Source organism: Arachis duranensis, chromosome 1 (assembly GCF_000817695.3).
Source record: "Arachis duranensis cultivar V14167 chromosome 1, aradu.V14167.gnm2.J7QH, whole genome shotgun sequence".
Lineage (NCBI taxonomy): Eukaryota > Viridiplantae > Streptophyta > Magnoliopsida > Fabales > Fabaceae > Arachis > Arachis duranensis.
In genome coordinates, this window is record NC_029772.3 from 104156795 (window position 1) to 104172824 (window position 16030).

The 16030-nt window shown below is 36.9% G+C and overlaps 2 protein-coding genes across 5 annotated transcripts; one reads left to right on the forward strand and one right to left on the reverse strand.

Moving 5' to 3' along the window:
- The first annotated feature begins 2810 nt into the window (after positions 1-2810).
- Positions 2811-7378, forward strand: LOC107468340 (SUN domain-containing protein 1). Of its 2 annotated transcripts, XM_021128839.2 has the most exons (3): positions 2811-4009; positions 4136-4198; positions 6793-7378. In XM_021128839.2, exons 1-3 carry the CDS (start codon positions 2936-2938, stop codon positions 7099-7101), a joined length of 1446 nt encoding a protein of 481 aa, XP_020984498.1. In that variant the 5' UTR covers positions 2811-2935; the 3' UTR covers positions 7102-7378. The 2 variants fall into 2 exon arrangements, with proteins under 2 accessions (XP_020984498.1, XP_015943099.1); XM_016087613.3 differs by lacking the exon at positions 4136-4198 and having other exon boundaries at positions 2813-4009.
- A 1144-nt stretch (positions 7379-8522) lies between these two features.
- Positions 8523-14989, reverse strand: LOC107468328 (U11/U12 small nuclear ribonucleoprotein 65 kDa protein). Of its 3 annotated transcripts, none has more exons than XM_016087598.3 (11): positions 14644-14989; positions 13459-13530; positions 12500-12727; positions 11671-11752; positions 11357-11530; positions 10981-11145; positions 10727-10897; positions 9782-9869; positions 9498-9556; positions 9297-9362; positions 8523-9110 (listed from the first exon to the last, which is right to left on the reverse strand). In XM_016087598.3, the coding sequence occupies exons 1-11, from the start codon at positions 14793-14795 to the stop codon at positions 9027-9029; spliced, it is 1341 nt and encodes a 446-aa protein (XP_015943084.1). In that variant the 5' UTR covers positions 14796-14989; the 3' UTR covers positions 8523-9026. The 3 variants fall into 3 exon arrangements, 2 of the variants coding, with proteins under 2 accessions (XP_015943084.1, XP_052118582.1); XR_001587972.3 differs by having other exon boundaries at positions 9041-9110; positions 9297-9375; XM_052262622.1 differs by lacking the exons at positions 8523-9110; positions 9297-9362; positions 9498-9556; positions 9782-9869 and adding an exon at positions 10230-10295.
- Between the last annotated feature and the right edge of the window lie 1041 nt (positions 14990-16030).

Genomic DNA, 16030 nt, shown 5'->3' on the forward strand with positions numbered 1-16030 from the left:
AGCAACTTCAGAAAGAGGTTTTCAGGATTACAATTGAAGAAACTGATGTGGAAGTGTGCTAAGGCAACTCACTGGAGGGATTGGGAGAGGCACATGGCCGAGGTGAAAGCTGTGAATCAGGAGGCCTATAGGTATCTAATTGCTATCCCTCCTAGGTATTGGTCTAGATCTAGGTTCACTTATAACTCTAAGGTAGATACATTGGTTAATAACATGTCCGAGAGCTTTAATTCTGCCATTGTTGATGCTAGAGAGAAGCCTATAGTCACCATGTTAGAGGAAATAAGGGTAAAACTAATGACTAAGTGGGCAGAAAATAGAGAACTTGCACAAAATTATTTAGGGACAATCTTACCTAGGATTAGATTCAGGTTGGAGAAGAGATCTAGGTCAGCTGGGGATTGGAGACCATACTGGTCTGCAGCTTCGAAGTATGAAGTGGTGAACGGATTAGAGAAGTTTGCGGTGGACTTAGGATCCCATGAATGTTCATGTAGAATTTGGCAGATGAGTGGCATACCCTGTGTCCATGCTATCAGTTGCATCAAGTTCAAGGGACTAGACATAGAACCTTTTGTGGCTGGGTGTTATAAGAGAGAAGCTTACATGAGGTGCTATGACTCAATTATACATCCCTTGAATGGAGTAGATCTTTGGGAGAGGACTGCACACCCTGATGTTATGCCTCCCCCCTATCGAAGGCCTAGTCACAGGCCGGTGAAAAAGAGGAGAGCAGCTCCTGGAGATGAAGAGTAGAGCAGCCGCACTCAACTATCAAGGAAGGGAGAGACACAAAGGTGCTCTCGGTGTGGATCTGTTGGGCACAAAAGAAGCAGATGCCCTAAACCTATTGAGGAGTTGGTATGATTTTTAATTTGTCTTTCTTCTATTAATTGTAGTTTCAGCTATTGTTGCTATCCCATTATTAAATTGTATTTGTTTGTGTGGCCCAGCAGTCAAAGAACAAAGGAAAGCAGCAGAAGGGAAGCACCAAGACAAACCATCTACCTGCCAAGGGAGGAAGGAAGACTGCCTCTTCCCAGCCCAAAAGGAAAGCTGTTTCAGCAACTCATCCACCCTCTGCAGCCCAATCCAACAATGTAGCTCAGCCCAAAAGGCCTAGAGGCAGGCCCAAGGGAACTACTAAGCCCAATTCCTCAACCCAACCTGCTCCACAGCCCAACAAGGTTGCCAGCCCAACAAGTTCAGCACCTCCTTCATCCTCATCACAGCCAGCCACCACAACTATTCCTTCATCTCAGCCTACCCTTACCACATCTTCAAGCCAACCTGTTAGTCACTTCTCTGCTAGGCTCTTTGGAGCACCTCACATCTCTCCAAAGAAACTGAAGTTAATGGCAAAGTTGCCTCCAAAAAAATGGGAAATGCTTTAGGATTAGGAAAATGGGATATGCTTTATTTTGGGTTATGTTGTCTTTTGTGTCTTCTGTTGGGTATTTTGTGCATGTTGTCTTATTTTGGGTTATGTTTCTGTGAACTTTGCTGGGAAAGTGCAGTGTGACTTGTTAGCTACTTCTTGCTATGTTATGTTTCTATCAACTTTGCCTATGAGCATCTATGTGTTGTACTTGGTTGCTGGATTGGACCAGCCAACCCTTTTGGGATTACCTATGTGCCTGAAACACTTTTTATTATCTATGTTATTATGACATTTACCATATTCACATGAGATTGTCTTTGATTCAAGTTTGTTATATTGTTAGGAAATTAGTCAGTAATGGAAAACATGTATTTACCAAGCAGAAATCAAATTCACATAATTGTCATTTATACATGTTGAGAACCAATTCAACATAACATATTCATACTAGGTACATCATTGTCACCTAATAACTTACCACCAAAACACTTCTCACCAAAACACAGTCAACAAAACCAACCCTAAAAGAATTTACCAACAACAACAACAGCATCATACCCAAACACCCTTTTCATACCAGGTTCAATGGAATTACACACTTAGGCCTAGACATAGAAAAATTCTGCAGCAACAGAAACAGGAACCCAGCCCACCCAACAAACCCTAACAGAGCAACGACCATTAACTTCCACTCTGCCGCTCTCGTCCTTGATTTCAGGGAGGCAACCTTCTTCTTCATCCTTGCAATTTCTGGGTTTCCCACCTCTGTCTCCGGCTCTGCCCAACGAAAGAAGTTGCAGCCTTCATGCACCTACACAAAATCACCGTCTTCAATCTCCACTTCTCAACCCAAATAACTCAACTCAGAAGAAAAAAAAGAAAAACAAACCCCATAATAAACACAGCCCCAAAATCTGCACCCGTAGTTCTCCTTGGTCCCCGAGGTACGCAGCACCGGCCTCTCACCATGGGAATAGAGCAGCAACGCACCATGCGAGGGAGATTTGCTCCGAGACGACATCGAGCTTTTGGCAGCCATGGCGTTCTCCCTCTTCGACGTCGACGACAGTGGTGTCGGCAGCAGTTCCAGAATCAACCAACTTGCCCTTCTTTTTGGGGGGTTAACATATGTTTATTGCCTTTATTTTTATATAACCATTCTTCTAACTACCCTAACGATGTAAAGGGCATTTATGTCCGAAAAAAATTTTAAGGACGAAGTTAAATACAAATACAACATTAACAACGATTTTAATGACAAAAAAAACAAGAGGGACGAATTTAATTCTGACACTAAACTTAAGAGACCAAAATCGTACTTACCCCTTTTTTTATTAGTATCAATTAGAAGACTTCATCTGAAATTGACTGCTCTTGAATTGAATTTCCACCGTGTCAAACAAATACAAAATAACATAGAACTTCATTTTAAAGAAAAATAGAGACTCTGGTGTTTGCCCATTTGCTTTCTGATCTCGCGCACTCTCGCTCTCACTCAAAATTCTCAATTCATCACCTTCTTCTTCGTTCGCAAATCATAAATTAGGGTTGCAAATGTCGGCATCTTCGGTCTCTATTATGGCCACGAACCCGGAAGCGCGTCAGCGCGCGGTCAAGAAGGTCACCACCGCCATCGAAATGCTCCCCACTGATGTCGCCGTCTCACCCGCCGGGACTGCCGGGGAAGGAAGGCAACCTTCCTCCGTCCGAGAAGGCCACGACCTCAGCCACCAATCGATCCGTACCGGTGCCGTTCTCCGCCGAACTTCAAACGATTTGGTCCCAGCGAAGAAGGCCTCCGCTGGAGGCGGCGATTCCACCGCCGCGCCGCAACGGCGGACCCGGAAGCTCGTCCCGAAGGCTAAGAAGCCGCGGTGGCTGACGGTGCTGAGCGTCATGGGCAAGAATATCGGGCTTCTGATTGTTGTTTGGTGCTTGGTTCAGTTGATTCGAATGTTCATGGCGAAGTCCAGCAACGCTGGCATGGTTTCCGGAGACGGTGCTGGCGTAGCTGGCGGTTACGCCTTGGCAGAATTCGAGGGCAGGATCGCCGACATTGACGATCTGCTGAGGATGGTACAGAAGCGGGTGGATGTTGTGGACAAGAAAATTGAGGAGAAGGGCGCTGCTTTGGAGAAGGAGTTGAAGAAATTGGAGAGATTGGAGAAACTTGAAGCGGCGAGTAAGAAATTGGAAGGGAATTTGGCTACATTGAAGGCAAAAGATTGGATTCAAAAGGGAGAGCTTGATAAGGTTGTTGAGGGTTTGAAGAAAGTGAAGGCAAGTGGGGGTTTGGATATAGATGAAGTGAAGGAATTCGCGAGGAAGATGATTGAGGAAGGGATTGATAAGCATGCTGCTGATGGGATTGGGATGGTGGACTATGCATTGGCGAGTGGTGGCGCCGCCGTCGTGAAGCATTCGGAGCCGTTTGATGTGGGAGGGAGAGGGAACTGGTTCTCGTTGTCTGCTAAGAATGGTGTTCACCCCAATGCCGAAAAGATGTTGAAACCGAGCTTTGGCGAACCGGGGCAGTGCTTTCCATTGAAAGACAGTAGCGGGTTTGTTCAGATCAGGTTGAGGACTGCCATCGTCCCTGAGGCCATCACATTGGAGCATGTTGCAAAGGTGACTTTCTTTGTTCTGATATTTCCTACATGCATTGTGCGATCAGTTAATATGTTGTGTTCTCTTAGGTGTATTCAGTAATGTGGTTTTCGAGGGTTAATGCACTAGTCTTATTATTATTTGCAGCGGGGTTTTGGAGGTTTTTTTCAATCACTCAAAAACCTCATTTTCAGGCTACCCAAATTTGAGGTTTTCATTTTATTTCAATTAAATTTATTATTTTATTCCTAACAAATTGTAAACATATATAGGAAGTACTTCAAACTCTTTCTTTCTATCATTTAGGGTGAAAAAATCTCAAACCCTCCCTTCACTTCCCCTTCCTTCCCCTTCAAAGTCTTTCCTTTTCTTTCCGCACAACTCGCCAACTCTTAGTGTTCCTTGGTTTATTAAAATTTTGGGGCAATTTGGATGTTTGTTTTGGGCATTGATGCATTGTGATTTTTCATATGCATATGGTCGTCCCATATTGATACACATGCCTGCTTTTTTAATTTTAGTCAGTTCATAAATTTGCAGAATGTGCCAGTGGAATTTAGTCTAGGCAAGATAAGTTTTGGCCTTCCTGTCAGTTATAGGCTATGGTAGTTTCTGAATTAAAAGTTGTTGTCTGCAGAATATGGAGTTTTTTCTCCTTGTACTTTTGTATTAGACATGACAATAATGTAAATATTGTCATAATAGCCTTTGAGATGCACACTTGATGTTTCTTAATCTAGTATATGGTTGAAGAAACAATTGAAATGCTATTTAACTCGTGAATATAAGGTTTTTATACTTTTTTATATTCCCTTTGAAAGAGTTCTGCATGTCAAAGGCAAATTGAGATATCTTAGTGCTTCTTTGGATTTTTCAAAGTGCAATGCGTGCGAGGTTGTCTTGTTGATGTAGTTATGTTACATGAATGATATTGAACTATTTACAGTTGTATGAGAGTAAGTATATGAGACCTTTAGTAATGCAGTGGTTTTCCCTTTATGTAATTGCTTGAAGGTACTTAATTTTGAATAAAAAATTACTTCAAACTTTGTCATCCATCATATTATTTTGCATGTTTGTTGTACTAAAGTAGCTTTAGATGTCTGAGTGTGACTAAATAGTTCATCTTTTCTTTAAAAGTCACTACATGCTTCATAATTATGACAAATTAACATTTTAACTAGAAGTTAAATGTCTGATTTCTTGCTCATTTGGTGTCTATTCATTTCTTCTGTGAGCTGTGAACAGGACATTGTTTTTTGTTCACAGTATGTATGACAAAGATAGTTTTCATTGTAAATTCATTTGATGAAGGTTCGCATTATTTGGTGAGTGTTTGCAAAACCAGTGCAGTTTCCAGTGCTAGATTGGTAGTTCTTTTTTAGGATTTAGGTAAGGAGTGTCCTAAGAACATTGGTTAAGAAAGTAAAAGAAGAAAGTCTTGGTTTTCCCAATGCATTAAATACATAGAAAACTTAAAATATTAACATTTACTTTGTATTTTCTGGAAATACTTTCTTCTTAAAGTATCCTTAACTAGTGCCCAGAGCACTTGTTAACAAGATCCTTTTTTCATAGTCTTACTAGCACGAGGTCTTTATTAATTAATTGGGCTTCGTTGTTTTTTCTAGAAGCGAATGTAATCAATTTTAAGTGGTAGTTTGTCCTCTCTTAGAGTACCCATCATCATTTCTATCAAGCGTTTACCACAGGTTGTACCAATTCATGTCGATATTGGATATAAATAATGAAACTAATTTGAAGGTTTGCAATATAGTCAATAAAACACGCAAAAGAGGGGGAAGAAGCAGATTTAACGATTTTTGAAATGATTATGTACTCTGTTTCGATTTTTACATATATGAATATTTTTGCGAAAATTGTTGTTGCACATATTATGGGAAGGATGCTAGAATCTTGGTAGTTTTGTCATGCATAAAGAAGTCCAAGGAAACTTCTAAGCAGAACTATCAAGGTAGATTTGGATTTTACTGATTTTGATTATAAGCATATAGGATACCCTGCCATACCTTAAGACAAGGGCTTGATTGTTGTGTGAATATACCATGCCTTGCTATTTGAGTCAAACTATTAATATATAGATTTTAGTAGTTCAACTATGGGTTAGGATCTTCTCATGTTTGCTATCAACGTGGCCTGCCTTGTCATTTCAGAGATAGATGCTCATAGATGGAGCACTCTTATAAATTAGAATAGGTTATGGATGCACTATCACTTTATCAGTCTATCATTTTTTCTGGTTAAATCATATCTGGTCAATGAAATCTCCGAGATCTTCCACCTCAATTGATTTCCATCTCAATTAATGTAGTGTTGTTTGTCTGTTGGTATCGTATTTGAGTTGTCCTGATCTTCTACATTTTGCAAGTGGCAGTTACATTTTTTTTAGCCCAATTGGAGAGAATATCTGCTATAGCATTAAAATTGCTGAATTCAGTGTGCAGTATCGAGCATTTACTGTTAGATCGTAATTTATAATTGCTAGGTAGAGCTCTTATTTAAGCATATTACCAACTAACAGCAACAACAAAGCCTTATCCCAATGGGTGAAGTCGGCTGATATTACCTACTAACTGCCATGCTTTTACAATCAACATAGTTGAATTTTTTATCATTTTATTTTATTTTTTATTTAATTTTTTGCAATGGGCAATTAGTTTATGTGATCTGTTTTTCTGTTGTCTTCATACACAAGTTTTTGCTACAATATTTATATTTCATTAATTTTTCCACATCCTTTTAATGCCATTAATTTTTGGTACTAATATTTTTCGTTTCAACAGAGCGTTGCATATGACAGATCAAGTGCTCCAAAAGACTGCAGGATCTCCGGTTGGCTACAGGGGCGTAATATGGATTCCGTTATTCATCCAGAGAGGATGTTTCTCCTATCAGAATTCACATATGACCTTGACAAGAGCCACGCTCAAACTTTCAAGTTGCTGGACTCGGCAAGTTCTGTTGTTGTCGACACAGTACGGCTCGATTTTACCTCAAACCATGGAAGCCCTTCACACACTTGTATATATCGCTTGAGGGTTCATGGTCACGAGCCCGAAATAGTTTCAATGATGGCTACACAATCATTATAATGCATATCTTATTTGCTTGGAATTTGATCAAATGCCCGTGTAATTTTGTTAATGTTCAAGTATTATTTGTTCAGATAGAGATTAGGAAGGACTCTGTTATTGCACTAATGGTCCTTACAGTGTTTCTGCTTCAGATTGATTTTGTATGTAGTGTAAGATCCCTGAGTTAGGTAGATGGTTGATTGAGTATCGCGAACTTTCGTTAATGTGTCTTATTTAACCTTTCGTTCAACGATGAGCCAAATTAGCCATCAAAGTTAAGCCACTTCTTTACTAATGTGGATGTGTTTCTATACATTTTGTACATTCAAGATTCAACATGTCTGTAGATAAATCCTGTTTTCTTTCCCCTGGTTGGTAAACTAAACCCATTGTTTTAAGTGAGGACACCATTATTGACAGGAGTGTTAGCTACCTGCTTTATACATGGTTTTATAAGAAAAAGGGTTAACCGCTAAAAACGTTCTCAAAATAATGCTCCTAAAATCTCCTAAAATATTGTCATCGACAAAAATAACTTCCATTTTTTGTATTGGTAAAAATACCTTTTAATAATTTAAAAGAAGGTTTTGAAAGTTCAGGATGAGAGTGGTGTTGGGGATCTAAAAGATTTGGGGATCACCATCATGAATCATTTTGAAATTGGGGTTTGTCTTAATTAAAATTTGAAAAATTAGTGTTTTAAATTAGAATAGAGTGTGTGGGCCATGTCATCCTTTCCGATGGTCACATATGCCTTCTCTATTTGCCTCATCAAGCATTCACGTTAATAGAAAATGTTTCTCTTGACAGATGAGTACTTCATCCACGTTTTCAAATTATTGAAGGATATTTTTATTGATATAAAAAATGAAAGCCAGAATATTTCGAGAACATTTTAGTACCCTAATAAAATATCAATCATTCATTTAAACAAAATTATACACAAACAAAAATGGTTCGCAATTCATATATTTTAATTATTTTTAGTTACTTTAGAAACAGACTTTCACCGATAATATAAATTACATTTGTAATAGCTATGTAGTGAGAATAAATAAATGCAAGTTATTTGTAAAATTTATCAAAAAATTCTTGACATAATTTATACTTATATACTAAATCACAAGAAAGCAATAATCATTTGCATTTCTTAAATTTACGAAGGTGGTCTTGTGATATGTGACATTATAAACATTTCAACAATAGAAAACATCAAGAAATCAATGCTATTTAGAGGGAGACAAGATATCAGGGGGAAATGAAGAACTGAATTCATCAAAGACTAAACTATTCCCCAATTTTGGTTCAATATATTCTGGTCACTGTGCTTTTCCCACAATGTTATGGGTCCATTTATCCATCTATAAGAAGCAAAGATTTAAAGAGGCAGCTCTATATCCCTAAATCTACAATTTAAGCATCATGTTTTGTATGCTAAATTTAACCAACCACATGATCCTCACACAAAGTGCAGAATCTAGAATCTATTGAGTGTTTCCTCAGTTGTCTCCTGTACCAGTAACGAATTAACGATGGCTTATAGAAACAACAATTCTACTTGGCTTATCCTTTGTAGAATGGATTCTATAGCAACAAGCAATACCATCAGTGCTTAAATATAGTAACCTTAATCCAAATTACAAACCTATCTTGCGGAACTTAACATCATTCATCATACAAGTAAACTTTTTACAACCCAGAATCGCCCTTCCATGGGAAATGTAAATGGCAGCATCAAGATCAATGCTATATCACAAAACATTCCAAAATGTCGTCTGGAGCTATGTAGTTCAAAGCGGAGTCATCTCCCGGTCGACATAAAGGTGCAGCATTAGCCATCTATTGTTTTACATTTAGACAAGGGGAGATGAGTAAACGACTTCATGCGATTCTCAGATCTGAGATCACAAAACTAGTGGTGCATCCCTCCTGTGCCCACAGAATCAAGTTCCTTTAGTGGCACCAGGATTCCGACCAAACTGGATTATCATTGGCTTGCCTTTAAATACATATCCATTCACTAGATTCTGAAACCAAAGGTATGTGATATAAACCATTTAATAAGATAGCCCCATCTCATGGTTTAGCAAATTCTGGAAGAACTATATGACAAATGAATAAAAAATATCGTAATGGAAAATCAGAAAACGAAATCATCTTGAACATATCAGAAATTAAAACACAGGAAAGCGAGTCTGCTGTGAGAAATATACCAGTCCCTGATGAGCCAGCTCAATTGATGGGAATGTTAAAAATGCTTGACCTCTCATCCTTCCTTCCTGAAACTCAGAACTAGTCATTAATTTTAGTCATGCTTATGCTACCAGCGAATATTTGTTTTGGAAGTCTCCTCGTATGGCATCAACAACAAATTGAAATTCATATGCGGTTTTAAAAGCCAATCAAGGTCTTACCTGCATCAGTTTTACATGAAGGCAAGACTTGGCAGTCTCAATACTTCCAAACAAGCACCCTGCCATAGCAAAAGACATATGCAGAACTCAATTGACATCCGACGATAATTATGTTATGATGAACTCATTATGTCACATATTTGGTAAAGTTATTATTCATTTTAGGCTACTAAGATGCTCATTAGGGTAATTATTATTTTTTTTAGAAGTGTATGTACTAGTCTAAGCACAAATCATGTACCGATAAAACCAAACCTGAAACAGCTAAAAATGTAGCAGCTTACCGAATATTAAAAAAAAATCTTCACCAACCACATCTTTTGCCAAATTCTTAATATACAACACAGGAGCTGGATTTCCAGTGGTATAGTTCTGCACCATCCATCAATTCAAAAACACAAATCCATTACACATGCAATTTTGCACTACAATGTTTTCATAACATCCAAGTACGTGACCACTAGAAAATCATGCACATCTCAAAAGAAATTTTTGTTGAGAGAAAAGCAATAAAGAAATGTCAGACCATATAACAGATTAGATGCATTGAACAATTAGCAGTTGTCAAGTTCCTTTAGATTAACCACAAACTGATGAAACAAGTGGGCGAACAAAGAATTTTGTCACTTGAAACAAATTTGAGATTGTATACAGGAAAACTTATAAAGGTAGCTTCAATAAGATCAAGACGGGGATATTTTAAGCTACTCACAATTATTTATTTCAAAACTTGATCTCTCAAAGTAGTTACCAATTCCCATAATAGAGGCAAGACAGTTTGCAAATGCTAATGGAAAACTGGAAAACATAATCAGTTAATATGATAATCTGATAAGATATGCAAGTCTGTCTACAAATAGCCTTCTACTAGAAACAATTTATCACAAAAAAATTGCTAGACATTACTCAATGGAGGCAAATATAATGACAATAGATACAAGATACAGCAACATGATACGCATGAAATTCCTTGAGAAAATTAATGTAATATAAAAACAATAGAATTTTAAGTGAAATATATTTTGTTTATTTGATCAAACTTGCCAGAACAGTGTAGGTACCACTACATTCATTGAACATATGTTAAATCATTATATTTATGGCATTGATGAGAATTGTTTTCAACCCAGCAGGCAGATACTATATTTGGAATGCAGCACTTTGACACCTAGAAGGATGAGACTTGGCAATAAAATGTGTAGATATTTAGCTACATTCAAAGTACAAACCTTAAACATTGGAAGAGATAATATTTCTTCAGGAGGCAATTTTCCACTCTCTAATTCTTCTGGAGTCAAGAATTTATGTGGATCTGGACTATCTTTTTCTGGCTCCTGTAAATCTTGGCTTCTGTCATCATTTTTACGCTCATCCTTAATTTCTTTGGGAGCAATATTGATCTGCAAAATCATCAAGAAATGCAACAACTGTAAGCTACAATAATATGCTACAAGAACCAATCAGATGGAAAGTAAACAAATACCTGCAAAACAGGGTTCTTCTTCTTGATTAATGGTATTTCTTTTGGGACTAAGGTGGCTGGTTTTACTCCAACATCCTCATGAGCTACATCTTTATCAATGGCAGGGCCAATAATTGTCTCACGCCTGGCACGCTTCTTAGGCTTTTCTGTTGTTGGCTCTACCTCCTAAAATTCTTTTTTTTTACTTTCCTATGGTAACTTAAGAATAATGAATGAAAAAAAAACACACACACGCACACACACTCACACTCTTGTTGGTATTAAAAAAGATGTGCATGAAATAAATGCTTTACACGAATTTGAAGCATTTAAGCATTTTCCATTGCATATATACATCGCAGTGGATTAGATGCTAAGGAAGCAATGGTGATGATACCTCTTCTGAAGATTCCATCTCTGATTCACCACTTGACAGATCTGCAGACTGAGGCTTCAAAGGTACCGGAGGAGGGGGAGGTGGTGGTGTTGGCACGGCTGGAGGTAATGGCGGTGTTGGCAATGCCATACGAAATGGAGCTGGAATGTTCATTTTGTTCATTAAGTGTAGAACCTATATTAGATAGGTAGAAAAATTGTGATCACTATTTGCTACTCAGCAGAAAAATAAAATAAAATGAAAAAAAGAATTCCATGGGTGCTGGAGAAAGAAACCAAATGAATTTTTGCATCCTCAGTTAATACTGGAACAACCTGAGTGTAAAATCGGGGAACAGCAATCAGAGCATTAACAATGTTGGTCAATATATTTCCATCCGGCGGAGGATAAGCATACCTGTTAAACCAATTTGATTTGAGTATACCAAAACCAAACCAAATTTTTATACACCACACTGCAAAGATGGTTCGAAAACCATGCATCATACTTTCTACAACTAAAAAGTAGGATACATGACAACATACTATAAGTACACATAACTATCATTCATAGTTATTCATGTATTCAGCAGCAAAGCACTAAAATAGTAAAATATAGATTAAAATAACAGTTGTCAAAGTTAGTTATCAGTGGTTATCATTTGATGTTTCCATAGTAAATTGAACATTAGGGCAATAAATGGCTACAATGTATCACCAGATAATAATCTATATCTTTTTTCATAATGTGAAATAGAAGAACAAATATACAAATTGTAAGAAGTAGCAGGTTGCAGTGGCATTCTGCTTTGCCTAATATGTTATTCTTGAATTGCATGCAATAAGTAAACACCAAACACAACTTGATGTTAAGGGAGACTTGAAAAAGATGAAAAGCAAGAGGGAGAGCGATTAAATGAACATACAAAATATAGACTTGATTGAAGAAATTCTCATTGAAAAATTTCATGATTCTATACTCTCACAGCCTCAACAACATATAAGTAGAATCAGACTTTTAATCTACTATGATTTTTTTAGTGTCTTTTCATTAAACTGTTTTTTATTTAATCTTCTTGACCTATCTGCCATATTTAAGTGCCAAGGGGAATCTTAAAGCAATAAAAAGCAACAAATACAAAAGACTGCAATGTCAGAAGTGTACTCAAGGTGAGGTGGAAATGGATAGTCAACACCAAGTCTTTCAGCAATTGGCTTAGCAACAGGGAAACATCCTGATTTTGTATCTCCATCAATAGCTTTGGTTACAGTTGTATCTTTAACCACAGACGCTTTAGAGTCCTTTCCCAGCTGAGCTACACTGCCTTTTTCGCCACTTTCCATTGGATTATTAGCTCTCTCTGCTGACAATACTTTACCAAGAAGCCTCAACCTAACCAACCCCATGAAAGTGAAGTCACAATCATACAAAGAATACAGTTTCTAATAAACTTTACAACGTTATATTTATATTAACCAATTCAGGGCAAATATTTTACTCATAAAGTTGAAAATCAGGAATCAATTGAAAAAGGATATCAGGATAATGAATATGAAGTAGAAATATAGAATTAAGAAACAACAACAAAGCCTTGTCCCACTAGGTAGGTGGGGTCGGCTACATGGGTCCACAATGCCTTTGCGCCCTATCATTTATAGTGTTTGAAATAAGCTCATTTGGGCTTAAATTTCTCCTGATCACCTCATTTAGAGTATTGTTAGGTGTGTCTCTGCCCAGAACCATTGATCTATCCTCCTAACCGAAGGTTCTGCTAGTCTTCTCTCCACATGTTTATACCACCTAAGACAATATTCCACCATCTTTTCAATAATAGGTGACACCCTGACTTTCTCTCGTGTTTTCGTTCCTTATTCTGTCCATTCGAGTATCTATCAAAGCACTCTCATCTTTGGCACACTAAGCTTATTTTCATAGCTGGTTTATGATTTACATCAACCTCTATTTTTATATTGTTTTGAATAATACAAATAAGAAATATAGAATTAAGAAAATGCAAAACAAAATTAATATACACTAAGGCTATCTCTTCTAATATGCAATTGATTCATTTAAAAAATTGAACCAAAAGAAAGGTAACAAATGGTTCAAAGAAATTAAAATACCCATGTAGTTGACGTTGTGCTTGAGATGCCAAGATTTCATTTTTGAAATCTACGAAAGCACAATTCCTCAACCTGAATTATACAAAACAATTATGATTAACATTCATGAACCAAAATAAATTGGAACAAATATTATCAATTGATTAAATGACAGTGAGATTTTTTTGTGAGGCACCACAAACAACAACAAAGCCTTTTTCCACAAGATGGATTAGCTATAGATCTAATGATGTTGCTGTAAAAGAGTTTCACAAAGACATGAAACACCACCATCAACAAAATGGCATGGTTCAAGTAATTAAGTATCAGTGAACTATAAGCCGCTGTGCAATGGAATTAATAAAAGCTGCTAAAAAGCTGAGGCTAATATACAACATAGTAGCATAAAAAACAAATTGTTCTAGGAAGATCTCTCACAGCCACAATCTAAATTCGAAAATCGGGAGATTTGTCAGTCTCCCAAAAATTCTTTCTTTAATAAAAATGAAAAATTATATTAAGTTCACGTTGTAGCCTACTGCCTACAGTTTATTTATTTTCTAGTTTAAAACCTTTAAATTCAGTTACTTTGTTTTTGTTCATTATGCCAAAAAGCATTTCTACTCATCACCTTATTTCATAGGCCATGAATAACCAAATTCATCATCCAAAATAATTCACTAATTCTTTCCTTAAAAATATATACACAACAAATGGCCCACTAAATGGCTAATGCCTGACAAGACGAAAAAACACCATGGAACTTAGAAAAGCACCAACTCCACTAATTCGTTCCTTTCCTTCTTGTTCACCCTACCATTTCATGAAGGATAAAATAACATTTATGTTTTCTCATTCAATTAAGATCTCCAATGGACATGGAAATAACCCAAAACCAAAACCATCCTAATTTACAACATGTATGCTCGAAAACCATGAAACAACAATCAAATAAATGTAAAGCATTTCATCAAACACCTAACATGCAACACCATATCCTCATAACCTATCACTATGTTCTTCCATGTCTTACAAAGAATAGACTGGTGGCAAAACAAAGGGTCAAAACTCGCCAAGGCAAATCAATGGAACCTAATGATGGCACAAATCCTTGCATTACAAACTTATTGCCAAAGAGTGATATTAGTGAATTCTAAAATGGAGAAGCTTTAAATAAATATATAAAAGTAGTGGCAGTTAAATTACCTTCCAGTAGAGCAAGGACGAAGAGAGGAAGCACCGTAATGAGATAAGAGGCGAGAAAGGGTGTCATGAGGTATAGCTTCGGGAAGGTGCTTAATCAAAAGGGTCACTGGTGAATCCATAGCTGGAGGCTTTGAATCTGCAGAGTGATACATGTGGCTACCCAAGAAATGTTTAAGTGGGGATTACCAGCTTCAAATGGAGAATGGAGGCGGCGCAGGAGTTGAACGGACTCAGCGGAGTAGTGATCGAGAGAGAACGGAGCAGCGACGCCGGCGGCACCAGCTCTGGCTTAGAGAGCAGAGAAGGGGTCAAGGAGAAGGGGAGAAGAGAAACGTAGCAGCATTGCATTAATGATCCTCCAATTTCTTTTTTTATTTTTCAATTATTTGATATAGCGTGATTTTTTATGGATTTTTAATTTAAATTAAATAAAATATAATATTTATTAAAATATGTAATATGCAAGGTTCTGAGAAAGTTCAAGTAACTGGTTTACTGATTTATTGGTCCAACCGGTTTAATCAGTAGTTCAACTGAAAAAATTGTTTTAGAATAAAATAATAAATAAATATCCTAAAATATAATTATAATCTAATATAAATCTTAAAATATCTTCGAAATTTAAAACACTACATAAAATATCATCAACATAATCCATATGATCTTATCAAAATACAAATTCAAAAATTAAATAGTAAAAGAACATATCTAAATATTAAATCCCAACATCATGATTTATCAATCATTAAAATCCGCAAGAACTTGTTGCAAATTTGCTTCGGTGGATTAAGATTAGGATTAGCAGCATCATTCGAAATTAATAAAACTTTTATTAATCTCTATTTGATTAATACTATTATCCATAACAGAAATTAATAAAAGTTTTATTAATTAAAACAAAATTAAAGACCAGCCACAGCACAATGAAAAATCAAAAAATTATCATGACCATATCTAAATTCTGCCACCAACATTTAGCAACAAACAAAGCCAGCAAAACCAGCAATAATTAGGAGCCAGCAACTACAAAACAAAGCAAAATCAACTACAAATCAAAACAAAACCAGCAACTACAAAACAAAGAAGTATCCATAACCAGATACGAAATTAAAGACTAGCCACAGCACATTGAAAAATCAAAAAATTATCAACATGACTGTTCATACCCTGGGTCGGGCTGACCGACCCGGGATGTTTAGCGACAAGGCGACCGACCTCTTCAGGTCAGACTATCCGACCTCTTCTCAAAAGAGCTCGGCTAAATCGACAGGAAAGCCCAATAAAGGGCCCAAATAGAGGAACAAATAGAGGAACACGATCCAAATCCAGAGGCAATCCCAGCCTACAGAGATAAAGGCGGTTCCGTTGAAGATAAGCTGACCTCACC

Bases quoted from the DNA above. Each gene is read 5' to 3' on its own strand.
- LOC107468340 (XM_021128839.2), top strand. From the start codon at position 2,936: ATGTCGGCATCTTCGGTCTCTATTATGGCCACGAACCCGGAAGCGCGT. The intron at 4,010-4,135 runs GTGACTTTCTTT...TATTATTTGCAG, and splicing joins CATTGGAGCATGTTGCAAAG to CGGGGTTTTGGAGGTTTTTT. The intron at 4,199-6,792 runs GTTTTCATTTTA...TCGTTTCAACAG, and splicing joins TCAGGCTACCCAAATTTGAG to AGCGTTGCATATGACAGATC.
- LOC107468328 (XM_016087598.3), bottom strand. From the start codon at position 14,795: ATGTATCACTCTGCAGATTCAAAGCCTCCAGCTATGGATTCACCAGTG. The intron at 13,531-14,643 runs GTAATTTAACTG...TGTATAATTCAG, and splicing joins CGTCCTTGCTCTACTGGAAG to GTTGAGGAATTGTGCTTTCG. The intron at 12,728-13,458 runs GTATTTTAATTT...GGGGTTGGTTAG, and splicing joins GCACAACGTCAACTACATGG to GTTGAGGCTTCTTGGTAAAG.